Here is a 13868-nt window from a genome sequence, read left to right on the forward strand (position 1 = left end):
GGAAACCAACCAAAACCCCACACAACACACATCCGAATATGAATCAAGGCACATTGCCCGATCAGTCGAGTTAGATTGTTCGGTCTTAATTGGTGCAATCAGAGAGAAGAACTTAGATAGATCACCGCTTGCTTGTCTCATTGCAGAGATTAGAGGTTTAGTTTCTGGTAACTTGTTGAGCTATGTTATTCAAAATGGCAAATTCCTTTATTCATGCCCGAATGCCCGATACTGGAGAAAGCAAATTCGGGGTTGAAGATAATATAAACTGTCGCTGCAAATTGCGATTAATTAAGGCAAGAAAATAGATGGTGCACGTGACTCTGGCTAGTAAGCTTGGATTGGATGGATCACTTGCCGATCATGGCAAGCAGCGCGTCCCTGTAATGGCCGTGGGTGTTCTTGGCGACGGCGTCCACAAGCTTGGCCCCGTGCTGTTTGAGGTAAGCCTCCTTGATCTCTTCCATGTCCGCGTCGGAGCGGGACACGACGACCCTGGTGAGCGCCGCCTTGGCCTGCTTGTCGGCGCCGTCCTTGAACGCCTCGACGATCAGGTCGGCGAAGTACTTGGCCGGGGAGTCGAGGCACCTCACGGCCTCCCTCATGCACGGCGCCTCGCCGCCGAACTCCTCCTCGAGCGGCTTGCCGCTGATCTTCTCGTACATCCTGAAGGTGGCCCGGAGCTGCGGCTTGCTCCTGGTGGCGAGCACCCGCAACACCAGCTCGCTCTGCGGCTTGGCGCCGCCGGCCGCGGCGAGCGCGGCGGCCTCCTCCTTGGCGAGGTCCTCGCTGACGCGCGGGCCCTCGTAGCGGTAGGCGGCGACGAGGCCGACGAGGAGGTGGGTCTCCTTGTCCTTGAGGCGGTAGGCGACGTCCTCCTCGAGGGAACGGTGGTAGAGCGCGTGGTAGGCGCGGCGGGCGCCGAGGAGCTCGTCGGCGGTGCGTGTGCATGCGAGCTCGACGAGAACTGCGGCCGGGTGGTGCTTCTTGTGCAGCGCGCGGTGCGCCCAGCGCGCGTCGCGCTCCCAGGGGTGCATCGCCCACAGCACCATGAGGTTCTTGAACCGGGAGAACTCCGTCTTGAGGTGCTTCACGTACTCGTCCGAGCACCGCTCGATGGTGACGTTGCTGCCGCCCGCCGCCGACGGCGTGAAGAATCCCGGGAAGCCCTGCCGGAACTGCGACCGCTTCTCCGGCTGCTTCCTCCATCGGCCCAGTGCCGACACCAGCGCCGTCTCCTCCACGCCCAGTCCGCCCAGACCTGCATGCAGGTGCGAGCGATCGGTCAAGAAGAGAGGTCGACCAGAACATGACCAGTTAATTACCGATCAAATGTAGTTTCGTGTACCTGAGAAGGCCTTGGTGAGCTCCTGGTGCTCGTCGGCCATGGTGGCCTCCTTGACGACGACGCTAGTCTGCTCCCTCCTCGGTGGCCTCGAGCGCAAGGGCGGCGCCGGTGGAGCTGCGGTGCTGCTGTTGCTGCTCGCCTGTGCTGCGACTGCGAGAAACTGCTGCATCGGGGAGGCCTTTATATACGCTAGATCGCGCACCCAGGCGAGTCACCAAGGCATGGACCAAATGCTTGTTAATTTATACAAGCACTACCAGTTCTATACTGCCTTCCCCATCCTTGTAACATCTCACGCACGTTAATTACAAACTTAATTTGTTCAATCGGTTACTGTAGAGTTCAATACTACAAAGACAAGACACATAACGCTGCAGAAAGTTAATGGCCATGCGACCATGCCGTTTCATGGAAACATCGAATTCGTGCTGGCCGGCCTTTGTCGTAAAAAACAGATAAAATGGTCGGGGAGAGGCCAGCCTGGCTAGCTCGATCGCCATTACCATGGATGGTCGGATGGAGGTGGAGCCATTCGTGTTGCACGTTTCCTTGTCCAGTAAGCAATGGCGACCTGACAGATAGGTGTGGCCACGATGGATTTAAGTACTCCTTTTTTTTTTGCGACTATGGATTTAAGTACTGCAACGACCAAGCTAAATGAATTGGTAACACGTGGATTTGCCGTTGGGAAAGCAATAATCTGGCCATGTGATCTGTTCAGATGCCACCTAGTATAATGAAATGCGACTTGTTGTTGAACGAAGAAAATTAAGAAAATTGGAGTATGTCTCGCACGACTTATTATGAATGCATTAGAGGTTTGTTTGACTAGACACGGCGATGCCAGGTCGGATTCAGGCATTCAACGGGCCGACGAAATAAGCCAGACATGGAGTTGGCACCTGCTATGAACTGTATATCGAATTTCATAAAATTCTGATGAGAATCCACGCAACTGTTAAGTCCAGATCGACCCTGCGGTTGGTGGAATCAAAATATGTTCTTTACCACGTGTGGATACTGCTGGCTATGCATGGTTGGCCTGCCACGTACTTACCACCCAAAGTAATTATATGTTAAATAGTAAAAGATGGCTTTTTGAAAAGAAAAGACATGTAAAGATACATGCGCATAAAGCCATGATGCAGTATGTGCGATCTATTGTTTGCCTTCTTAATTGCTTCTTGAGTAAATTTGAAACCGCAGCCTTAATGTTTTCTCAACATAACAAAAATAGTTAGGATACCCATAGTGTCAACGGAGGAGGCGGCGGTCGAAGGCATCTGAGTTGGCGCCAATGATGGATAGAGGAGATGAAGAATCTAAAACTGCAAACCTGAAAAAATGTAAAAAAAAAAAATTAGGATAGCCATGTTGCATGCCGTGCTTCTAAGTTTTCACAAAATGGAAATGTGTTACTGTATCTTGTGCACCTACACAGTTTAATCCAAAAATAAGACATTGTGTTGGTTGCACACAAAAAGAGTGTGAATAGCATAGGTTACTATTAACTTAGGTCGTTTTCAGTGCACGGAGGTCACCCGTGTGGTCATATTTTGGTACAAAATTTTATAGGCACTCAAGATACAACATAACCATTTTCTATGATTTTTTTCACACTTTTAAAGCTTGAAAGGATGACATGTGAGTGGAGGCCTGGAAGTTAGATGTAACAAAATTCGTGAGATGTGGTGCATATGATAGATAGATGACCAGGAGACGAGAGATCTTGCATGTTCTTTTTAATCGGATTAGTTGAGATAACTAGAAGATTAAATATCAAGAAACCACAAATCTTCCAACGAAGTTTTGGGAATTCCACGATTTTCAAAAGAACCATTACTAAACCATAGCTAATAGGAAGAACTATTATTGTCCACCCAATATTGTGTCTAAATTGATAGATATTCTTACCTTTGGGTCCATATGAGATCCTTTGTTAGTATGCTGGCATTCAAATAGGAAATAACTAACATATCTAATATGTAGGATAAAACCTGACATGTTACAACCGACTCTACGTACTAAGAGCATGTCTAGCAGGCCTCTCAAAACGCGCTCACCCCGTATAATTCCGGTGGTATAGGGGGTGAGGGCATTTTGGGCCGTCTAGCAGGCCCCGTATTCGGGCCGGCCCGTATCGGCGGAATACGGGCCCGTCAAACCCACCCCGCCGCCCCCTACAAATACAGGTGTAGGTGCACGACTGCAAGTGGGGGTCCAACCCCTCACTCGCAACCCTAGCACCGCCGTGCGCCGCCGCCTCCCCGCACACACTCCGTCGAGCAATTCGCAGCCGCACGCCGCAGCCCTTGCACCGCTGCCGGCCATGTCCGCACGATGGACGAGTAGCGAGTCGCCCGCCTCCGGATCGAAGCGATCCCGCCATGAGATCCACGCTTAGGTAAGAAAAGAGTTAGGTAAACTACCGAATCTTCTTGCCCCCCCCTGATGGCGTGTATTTTCACACGTTCGTTGGGCAACCCCAAGAGGAAGGTATGATGCGCACAGCAGCAAGTTTTCCCTCAGAAAGAAACCAAGGTTTATCGAACCAGGAGGAGCCAAGAAGCACGTTGAAGGTTGATGGCGGCGGGATGTAGTGCGGCGCAACACCGGGGATTCCGGCGCCAACGTGGAACCTGCACAACACAACCAAAGTACTTTGCCCCAACGAAACAGTGAGGTTGTCAATCTCACCGGCTTGCTGTAACAAAGGATTAACCGTATTGTGTGGAAGATGATTGTTTGCAGAGAAAACAGTAAAACAAGTATTGCAGCAGTAGTAACGCAGTAAAACAGTAAACAAGCAGCGATAGCAGTATTTAGGAACAATGCCTAGGGATTAGACTTTCACTAGTGGACACTCTCAACTTTGATCACATAACAGAATAGATAAATGCATACTCTACACTCTTGTTGGATGATGAACACATTGTGTAGGATTACACGAACCCTCAATGCCGGAGTTAACAAGCTCCACAATTCAATGTTCATATTTAAATAACCTTAGAGTGCATGAAAGATCAATAAGACTAAACCAAGTACTAACATAGTATGCACACTGTCACCTTCACACTATGTAGGAGGAATAGATCACATTAATACCATCATAGCAATAGTTAACTTCATAATCTACAAGAGATCATAATCATAGCATACACCAAGTACTAACACGGATGCACACACTCGTCACCATTACACCGTGTAGGAGGAATAAAACTACTTTAATAACATTGCTAGAGTAGCACATAGATAAATTGTGATACAAACACATTGCAATCATAAAGAGATATAAATAAGCACTTCACTATGCCATTCATAACAGTGAATAAGTATTCTGTGAAATATAGCCTAAGAGACCCACACGGTGCACACACTGTCACCTTTACACACGTGGGACAAAGGAGTCTCCGGAGATCACATGTGTAAAATTCACTTGACTAGCATAATGACATCTAGATTACAAGCATCATCATATGAATCTCAATCATGTAAGGCAGCTCATGAGATTATTGTATTGAAGTACATAGGAGAGAGATGAACCACATAGCTACCGGTACAGCCCCGAGCGTCGATGGAGAACTACTCCCTCCTCATGGGAGCAGCAGCGGTGATGAAGATGGCGGTGGAGATGGCAGCGGTGTCGATGGAGAAGCCTTCCGGGGCACTTCCCCGCTCCGGCAGGGTGCCGGAGCAGAGACTCCTGTCCCCCAGATCTTGGCTTCGCGATGGCGGCGGCTCTGGAAGGTTTTCCGTATCGTGGTTCTTCGTATCAGGGTTTTCGCGATGGAGGCTTTAAATAGGCGGAAGGGTAGCCTCGGAGGGGGCCTGGGGCCACCACACCATAGGGCGGCGCGGCCCCCCCTCTGGCCAGGGTGTGGTGTGGGGCCCCCAGGGCTTCCCTCTGGCGGCTCTCGGGTGTTCTGGATGGTTCCGGGAAAAATAGGAACCTGGGTCTTGATTTCGTCCGATTCCGAGAATATTTCGTTACTAGGATTTCCGAAACCAAAAACAGCAGAAAACAGGAACTGGCACTTCGGCATCTTGTCAATAGGTTAGTTCCGGAAAACGCATAAATATGACATATAATGTGCATAAAACATGTAGATATCATCAATAATGTGTCATGGAACACAAGAAATTATCGATACGTCGGAGACGTATCACCCCCCCCGACTTAACATGAGTCGAACCAAAACAATCGAGTCCAACCAAGATCACATCAATTATGTATCTGTACCGGACTCGGTTATGTTCAACTCACATCCGATTAGTGAGTGACGTGGCAGCATATATCCACCTTTTTTTGTCCAATGCACTATGAAATGTGAGGACTACAATTTGAATTGTTGTATGCTGAGTGTTACATCATAATATTTGGGTGGGTTGTAACAATAAAGTTTGACAGTTGTGATAAGTCAAAATAATTCTGAAGTTGGTTCTCCGGAACTTTGGTCTTAGTAGTCGTGGTTCCCTGATATTTATTTTTTTCGATAAAGGGAATATATTAATATCAAAAGATACCAATTACACCCAGCCTCTGCAACAACGTTCCATCCTAATGGCAGTACGGATGCACACAGCTAAAAAGGAGAAAAGAAAACTAAGAAATAAAAGTCCCGCTACAGCCTTCTAGACCTAGTAACAGCAATACAACCACCACCGTGACAACACCTGAAGTACAGACTCTCCAAAAGTGACGCCTCCAAGAAGGAAACAGTGCACCAGCGCCGTCGTCGCCCGACCAAAAGTCTTAGGATTTCTCCCTGAAGATAGTCCCCACTCTCAAAACAATGCCTCCAACAAGAACATTGCCAGGCACAACCAGTTAAGGCCAGACCTTGGGTTTTCACCCTGAGAGGTAAGACTCCAAACTTCCCATGTGCTGCGGCCCCCACATGCATACCACTGCTGCAAGCCCGGAACGCCAAGCAGATCCCTCAGCATCACGTTGACTCGAACCTCCTTTAGTCAGTCCACCAATCCGGCATTCATGATATTCCTTCTTCTGACTTCACCATGGACTAGAAAGTCACCAGATGTCAACACAGAATATAGCTTCGCGGCGCTCCCTCCGGAACCAAACGGTCGAAATAAAAACATGGGTTCGCGCGACCGAATACCACCCGATCCAGCAAACTGCAGGCAAAATATGCACTGTTCCATTCGCCAGCGGAGCTTTCCGGAACTCATCTCTCCAGCCAGATCAAAGGAAACTGATCTCCGGTAGATCTTCATCTTCGCTTGCGAGAAATCCGAGGACCACCACCAAAAACAAAAGCAAGACCAGCAGCCCCCACGCCGCCAGTCCCTCCTGCCGGATCACCAGGGAAGAAGACGGCGGCGCTGATCATGCGTACCACCGCTGAACCGTCACCGGGGCGGAGGCCGCCACCGCTCCACCGAATCCTCCATGGCTACCGACGGAGAGCATCAGGCCCCGGACAAGTAGCCGTGCCGCCCGGCTTCCTCCACCGGCGCTTCATCACCTCCCATGGAACGCCACCATGGAAACCCTCTCCTCCCCCTCGTCGTTCGACGGAAGGGGCGCCGCCACCGCCACCGTGGCCGAGGCTGGGGCCGGGGCTGTGGCCGGGCCGGGGCTGAAGCCGGGCCTGGGGCCGAGGCCGGCAGCAGCGACGGCTGAGGTGCGGCGATCCGGGGGCGGCTGCTCGGAGCGGGGCGGGTAGATCCTCCGCCGTCGCCCGGGAGGGGGGCGGGAGAGGAGGAGGCGGCGGCTAGGTTAGATGAGTCCTGGTGGAGGCGCTTCAGGCAAATCACAACAACCTGCGTTAACTTGACAAGATACAAAATGTGATTATTTCTTAACTTGTTAACTATAACATTCTAGTTATGTAGGGGGGAAATTAAAGTTACAGTATTGTGTGTTACTCTTTTCCCAATTGCAACACTTTTGTGAAATGTGCCAAATTATTTGTTTCTCCCTTTAGGTAATTCACTTTCCTCTTTGCCGCATCTTGTGGATTTAGAATTTCATTTCATTGTAGTTTTGGTGTCAATCATTTCCTATAATCCTCGTGGAGCACACACGAATATATTATTGTGCCGTGGCATGCATGCCCAGATTAATATGAAGATGAGTTCCTTTGAGAAAAAGTCCAGTCCTTTTGAAGCCGGTGGGGACGTGCGCTCCACAAATCCATCCGATGCAAACCGTTAGATATTTTTTCAAGTTAAAGATACACGAGCTGTTTTAACAAAATCAGTCCACCATATTTTGCATGTGAAGGAGCGTGGAGTGCCATCTGGCTGCTTTGACAATAGAAGGGTTCATTGATTGATTAACTAGAGCTGTAGTTTAGTTGGCACATGATCTCCTCAGGATCGTATCGTTCAACAGGCCTAATGAGGTGGAAGAAATAGATTTTTTTTTTCTTTGAAAGAGCAAAGGGCAATGCACACTGGAAAAACATGAACTGTACAACGGGCCCGACCGTTCGATCTCGAGTCTTGTAGGGTCGCACACGCTTGTACCGAGAAGAAAAGCTACTAGCTGCAATTCCTCCCCCTTCCCTGTCAACTGAACCATCCATTCCCCTGTACGTTACCGAACTTTGGGGTTGCCATCCCCAAACTGGAAGTCTGAGAGCAGCTAGCACGCGCCGGGAGAGATGGCGACCATCGCCGTCCCGACGCCCCTGCCGTCCCCGGCCGCCGATGCCGAGAGCCTCAGGAATGCCATGCAAGGTAACGTGCTTCTAGTGACGTGTTAATGGTGACTTGGCGTCGGGTTCTCATGATTTTATTCCGTTTCTGCTTCAAGGTTGGGGCACCGACGAGAAGGCCCTGGTGGAGATCCTCGGCCGGCGGACCGCCGCGCAGCGCGCCGAGATACGGCGCGCCTACGCCAGCGTCTACAAGGAGTCCCTCCTCACCCGCCTCGACTCCGAGCTCTCCAGCCACTTCCAGGTACGTGCTCGCGCCTCGCATTCACAAGCGATCGATGTAAGATCACGATCGATGATGGACTGATCTTCTTGCATTTTCTGCCCGTGAAGAAAGCGATGATCCTCCTGACGACGGACCCGGCGGAGAGGGACGCGAAGCTGGTGAGGGCGGCCCTGGAGAAGAAGCGGGGCGACGACAAGGACGCCTGGGTGCTCATCGAGGCCTCCTGCGCCTCCACGCCGGACCACCTCATCGCCGTCCGCCGCGTGTACCGCTCCCTCTTCGGCTGCTCCCTGGAGGAGGACGTCGCCGCCTCCTCCGCGTTCCAGCAGCCACTCAGGACGGTAGGTGACAACGTCATCACAGGAGAAATTCACTATTACAACAAATTCAGAGAGTAATCACTCTTGTCTGCCTGTCGCTGCTTAATTGTCCTGCTGCTTCTTTGCAGCTGCTGGTGAGCCTGGTGAGGTCCTACCGCTGCGCCGAGCAAGCCGTCGACGCGGACCTCGCGAGGCTGGAGGCGGCGACGCTGGCGGAGGCCATCTGGAGGAAGAAGCAGCCGCACGGGAGCGAGGTCCTCCGGATCGTGAGCACCAGGAGCAAGTCGCAGCTCGCAGCCACGTTCCAGTGCTACAAGGAGGAACATGGCAGCGACATCGAACAGGTTAATTTGTTGTTTACCCACCACAATTATATTAGACTGCTACTATTTTTTCATGATACATACAGCTCATTCCACCAACAGCTAGCTTAGCAAGTCAACTGAATCAACCTCCAACAGCTAGCTTAGCAACTCAACAGAACTGAACCGTTTGTTGTTGTCCGCTGCAGGATATCGACAACTGCAGCAGCCAGTTTGCGAGGATGCTCAAGATCGCCGTCTGGTGCCTCACATCCCCCGAGAAGCATTTCGCAGAGGTAAGAGTGACCTCGCGACAGCGCTGAAATGGAATCCATCCCATTCCTGCAAAATTCATGACACAAATTCTACATTCGTCAGGTTATCAGATACTCCATCCTTGGACTTGGAACAGACGAGGACGCACTCACCAGGGCAATCGTGTCACGGGCTGACATCGACATGAAGAACATCAAAGAAGAGTATAAGGTAAGATTTAAGACGACAGTGACGAAAGATGTCGTCGGCGATTGTTCGGGGTATTATCTGGATATCTTGCTGGCCCTGGTAGGGAACGAGGACTGAAAGAATTTCTATTTGCCAGAGGGGGATGTGTAAAGCTGTTGGTGTTTGTATCAAATAAAGGTCAACATACTGTACTTATCATTCTTGTGTTGGGACATTGTTTTCGATGGCAAGCTACACCTTTGCTAGATGCGCAAAGACGAAATAAGTCTCATTTTCTTATCGAGACCTCTCATTTTTTCCATCTTATGCTATTGTTGAACATCTCCTTTTCTATTTGTAAGGGGTGATAGCAGAATGATCTGAGCCCACGCAACAATCTATTTGTTATGTAGCATCAGCTTAATGTGCATTCATCTACTCTGAAACAGCAACAATACAGAAGTGGAGAAATTTTGGAAACCGATAACTCACGGTGCCCTTGTTATCTACCCTCAAGCTGACATTACATAGGAACACGCCTCTTGTTCGAACGCAAGGTAATCGGTCTACCATGAAAGATGACTATGAGTCTGCATATGGTTACAACAAGCACTGAAGTAAGATCAGACAGATTCACATCAAGTTCTCACTCATCTCATCATCTTATTCACTTCATACTAGAGCCTCATTTCTTCCTGGATGATGAAGCGGCGGCTATGATTCCACCAGCAACAAGCCCCACAAGTCCAAATGCGCCGGTGACAATGGCCATGCCAATCATACCATCTGCATTTAAACACCAGCCAGTCATGTCAATCCTTTGCAATGAACCACGTAGTACAGGTCAGAAAATGGTGTGACAAATGATTAGAGGATGGACCAACATTTATTTTCGTGGCATGTGAAAAAACAGAGAGTATAACTCTTAACATGTGCTTTCTTGATCTCAAATTTAATGGGTGCCCCCACTGACAGCAGTGGCTGACGACGTCCAAGGCTTGCGGTATATGTGAAGAGCATTTGCTACTAAAGAACATTTGCCCTGTCGAGTGTATTTGGCATTTACAGTAGCATTCCCAAATTAATAATTACTATACTCATTTATCTAGTCTGAGATGGCAAAAACTAAAGAACACTGTACATTTAGTTATCTAGTCCGAGACTGAACATAGCATGTTAAGTGACATCCTACCTCTTTTGGTTTTCTCCTCAAGGAGCCTTTGCAAAGTGAGAGCTTGCCTCCAATCAGGTTGAATCTGGCGAAAACGTGATAGTGCACGTTAGTTAGCAATTTAGCATCAAATTCAGAAGTGTGTCATGATTTAAATAAACACTACAGAGTTAAGCTACAGACTAAACATTTATCTACAATTATCATCACCAACAAAAAATTAATAAATAAGAAAAATGACATTACAATCATCAGAACTGGCAGCAACCTGTACTAAATAGAGCAATTATGCATAGCTTTCCAGCATGATATATTTATTTTTTATAAATGTTTTAATAACATGATCATAGTTTATATATGAGTCCATGTTTTCTTCAAATATAAATAAATAATGACATGGCTTATTTTGATAAAGAAATAACATCAGGATAAAAAGTTAAAACTCCCTCAATTGGCACCATAAAAGCTTTCGAACTGAGTGGAATATAAGTCTATAAAACACTTCTCTACAGTGACTCAAGTTAGCCTCACCAAGGAAAGATTAATATAGAACAAAAATGAAATTACCCCATAAAATTTCCGGAACTAAGTTAAATATAGTCCATATCCATAACTGTAATGATGATAATAGTAGTTATGAGCTCATGGCTGTAGCAACAAATGAAATGATATGTCAAGTAATCAAACCTGTATGCATCTTTCGATAAGTTCACGACTTCTTGTGTAATCCCCATTTCTGTAGTGTCCAACAGCCAACAAATAGAGCTTCTCCCTCGTTTGTAGCGAGGTGTTAGACTTGCCCAAAGAAACTGCAAAATGCCAGCATAAATCATGAGCTCTTCCGGAGCGAAAGCAGCGATAAAGAATGTACCAAGCGAACAACAATCTTATAGTCAGTAGGATTGGCTTGATTGAAATGAATGTGCTAGATTAGAAACTTAGGATAGCCTACATTTAGGGGTTGAGTAACATACATTGTTGTTCACTTATATGTGCTGCAAATTCACTTAAATTCTGCACGCTTTTACTTTAAAAAGATGGTGTCACATATTAATGACAGTACAATAAAGTTTCTTCAGACGTGGCTGTTAGAAACCAGACAGAAGCGCTGGAATGGGCATCCAGAAGGGGACACTTCAAATCTTTTAAAAAAATACACGATAGGTTTCTGCAATATTGCTTTAAGAAGAAGAAAAATAGCACAACTAATTACAGTAACTGATGCTCCAATCAGTCCATAAAGAGAAGATCAGAGCTCCAATTGAACACACCTGTACAACACCTAGGCATGCCTTCTCAATAGATAGATTCTCCAAAGAATTTAGGATCAACAACAATTGAAAATTTAAGAAATAGAATATACTAGTACCATTTTGAAAAAAAATCAGAATGATGGGGAACAAACAAACAGAATAATAATAAGTCAAGTACTACGTGAGTTCTATTTTGTTCACTTAGGAATACAATCTTTTAACCGAAATGTTCAGAAAGTGCAGTGAATGTTCGTATCTTAGAAGAAGTAAACTAGTCATATCAGTCAATTCCTGTTATCATCGAAAGGTGTATAGATGCATCACCTTCAAGCATTCCAATGCCACGGTTGACATCCTCAGGCTGCCCAGAGTGAACAAGCGCCCAGGATAGCCTCATGAGGCTCTCGTTCTTCTGTCCTTCATTTGCAGCATCAGCAACCTCTCTCTCACAACCCTACAGAGAAAACAAGCACAATAATATATTAGACCAGAAGACATAAGGACTAGGCTAGCGTAAGAGTGCATGATAAAGCACAATCCAACTGGATATGGAAGCACATAACTGGATAATGGTTCATGTAGCTTCACATAGAGTAGCGTGAGGGTGGAGCGAGTAAGCTAATTCTACAATTCAACAGCATATCTAGATCATATTGATCTCAGAATCGAGTGATCAGTTAAAGTAACAAGAAATGTCATAATAATGCTTGATCCTTGAGCACCACAGCTAATGAAGTAACAAAACCGATATGGAACAGATGAAAGCACACATGAACTGGGGAATCGTTAGGCCCTGAAATCCACATGACCACACCACAATTTCCAGACAATCCGCTGAGAGTCAAGGGCTACCGTGCCAGCACGTGGTGCCAACACACACCTTGTTTGTTAATCCAGGCATATTCCGTAAATTCGCCCCCGGAAGCACAAGGCACTATGCTCAATCGGTCGGGTAATGGTTTGGGACGCACGGGAAATGGCTGAATTGAGTAATCAAGTAGCAGAATCACATAAAATCCGATACCTGAACGCCACTAAGAGTAGCATAACGAACACCTGTTTTAGATAGACGAAAGCATGGAGCAAGTATCTAGGGATTCGGCAGCCTAGCAGAGCAAACCCCCGAAAATCCCCATGACCGGACGCAAAATTCCACGCAATTCCCCGAACCGCAGGAACTAACAAGCCGGCACGGACTGCTAAAACGCGCCTAATTCGCGAATCCCCGCACATCCCCGCGGAAATTCGGCGCCCCCAACAACAGAGCGGAGTACGAAGAAGGTCTAAGCATCCATGGGGCTTCTGGAGGAAGGGGCGCGGGAGGGGGTCGGGGAGGGTGCTTACGGCGATGATGTCGCGGTCGCAGACGGGGAGCGTGTCGCTGCCGCGGAAGATGGAGCTCACCGACTCGAAGAACTGCCCGACGTGCCCCTCCATCTCGCTCCTCGCCGTCCTCTTTTTTCAGTTGCTTTTTTCTGGGTTTGTTTGATCCTTGTTTGGGCGAGTTGTGTTTTATAGTGGGTTTTTGCTTGGTGAAGGAAATGGAACCTTGGTGACTAAGGTAGAAAGGAAGGTACCCAACCAACGAGGCTAGTTGAACTAGCCGCCACCGCCAGCCGGTAGCAATGCGAGGAACCCATCCATCCATCCATGGCGTGACGGTTGTGTCAACGAGTCCAAAGGAATTGTGGTAATGATGGACCAGAAATTTCTGGAAACAGGGACACACAAGCTTAAAATGCCAAATTTTCAGACATAATCGCTTATACGAAATTGTAAAATACAAGTTCTTAAAACATCTTGCGGTGCCATTGCCCCGTTTTCTTTTAAACTCGCATTAAAAACAGATTGAGAAAAATAGTAGCATGTGTATTGAATGCGATCTTCTCCGAGGATGAACACATGAATGAGAATTTATCCCTCATTCCAATTACTCGTTCTCTTCCCTCGCCCGAGAATTGCATTTCCTTCACTATCAGATCTCATGCTAGGTCCGCCGGTGAATAACGGGTAACTCCATGACGCAGGTCTTAACTTGGCATGTACGATGACGTCGCGTGCATAGGATTATTGCTGATGCAAGAAAAATATAGTTCAAGAAAAGAGAAAGATGTGGGC

General features: G+C 47.7%; 3 protein-coding genes across 3 annotated transcripts; 1 reads left to right on the plus strand and 2 right to left on the minus strand.

Moving 5' to 3' along the window:
* Positions 1–245: 245 nt before the first annotated feature.
* LOC124698358 (annexin D4-like) lies at positions 246–1517 on the minus strand. Its single transcript, XM_047230843.1, has 2 exons — positions 1349–1517; positions 246–1261 (listed from the first exon to the last, which is right to left on the minus strand). The coding sequence occupies exons 1-2, from the start codon at positions 1515–1517 to the stop codon at positions 351–353; spliced, it is 1080 nt and encodes a 359-aa protein (XP_047086799.1). The 3' UTR covers positions 246–350.
* Positions 1518–7980: 6463 nt separating this feature from the next.
* On the plus strand, positions 7981–9464 carry LOC124698359 (annexin D3-like). Its single transcript, XM_047230844.1, has 6 exons — positions 7981–8056; positions 8133–8278; positions 8368–8601; positions 8709–8924; positions 9092–9178; positions 9261–9464. Exons 1-6 carry the CDS (start codon positions 7981–7983, stop codon positions 9462–9464), a joined length of 963 nt encoding a protein of 320 aa, XP_047086800.1.
* A 261-nt stretch (positions 9465–9725) lies between these two features.
* Positions 9726–13308, minus strand: LOC124698360 (mitochondrial fission 1 protein A-like). Its single transcript, XM_047230845.1, has 5 exons — positions 13095–13308; positions 12075–12204; positions 11185–11306; positions 10519–10582; positions 9726–10112 (listed from the first exon to the last, which is right to left on the minus strand). The coding sequence occupies exons 1-5, from the start codon at positions 13185–13187 to the stop codon at positions 10012–10014; spliced, it is 510 nt and encodes a 169-aa protein (XP_047086801.1). The 5' UTR covers positions 13188–13308; the 3' UTR covers positions 9726–10011.
* Between the last annotated feature and the right edge of the window lie 560 nt (positions 13309–13868).

Source organism: Lolium rigidum, chromosome 3 (assembly GCF_022539505.1).
Source record: "Lolium rigidum isolate FL_2022 chromosome 3, APGP_CSIRO_Lrig_0.1, whole genome shotgun sequence".
Taxonomy (NCBI): Eukaryota; Viridiplantae; Streptophyta; class Magnoliopsida; order Poales; family Poaceae; genus Lolium; species Lolium rigidum.

Excerpts from the sequence above, each read along its gene's own strand:
- LOC124698359 (XM_047230844.1), top strand. The coding sequence starts at position 7,981 with ATGGCGACCATCGCCGTCCCGACGCCCCTGCCGTCCCCGGCCGCCGAT. Across the intron at positions 8,279-8,367 it reads AGCTCTCCAGCCACTTCCAG|AAAGCGATGATCCTCCTGAC; the intron begins GTACGTGCTCGC and ends CTGCCCGTGAAG. Across the intron at positions 8,602-8,708 it reads TCCAGCAGCCACTCAGGACG|CTGCTGGTGAGCCTGGTGAG; the intron begins GTAGGTGACAAC and ends GCTTCTTTGCAG.
- LOC124698358 (XM_047230843.1), bottom strand. The coding sequence starts at position 1,517 with ATGCAGCAGTTTCTCGCAGTCGCAGCACAGGCGAGCAGCAACAGCAGC. Across the intron at positions 1,262-1,348 it reads GCTCACCAAGGCCTTCTCAG|GTCTGGGCGGACTGGGCGTG; the intron begins GTACACGAAACT and ends ACCTGCATGCAG.
- LOC124698360 (XM_047230845.1), bottom strand. The coding sequence starts at position 13,187 with ATGGAGGGGCACGTCGGGCAGTTCTTCGAGTCGGTGAGCTCCATCTTC. Across the intron at positions 10,583-11,184 it reads TTATCGAAAGATGCATACAG|ATTCAACCTGATTGGAGGCA; the intron begins GTTTGATTACTT and ends CGTTTTCGCCAG. Across the intron at positions 10,113-10,518 it reads TGAGGAGAAAACCAAAAGAG|ATGGTATGATTGGCATGGCC; the intron begins GTAGGATGTCAC and ends GTTTAAATGCAG.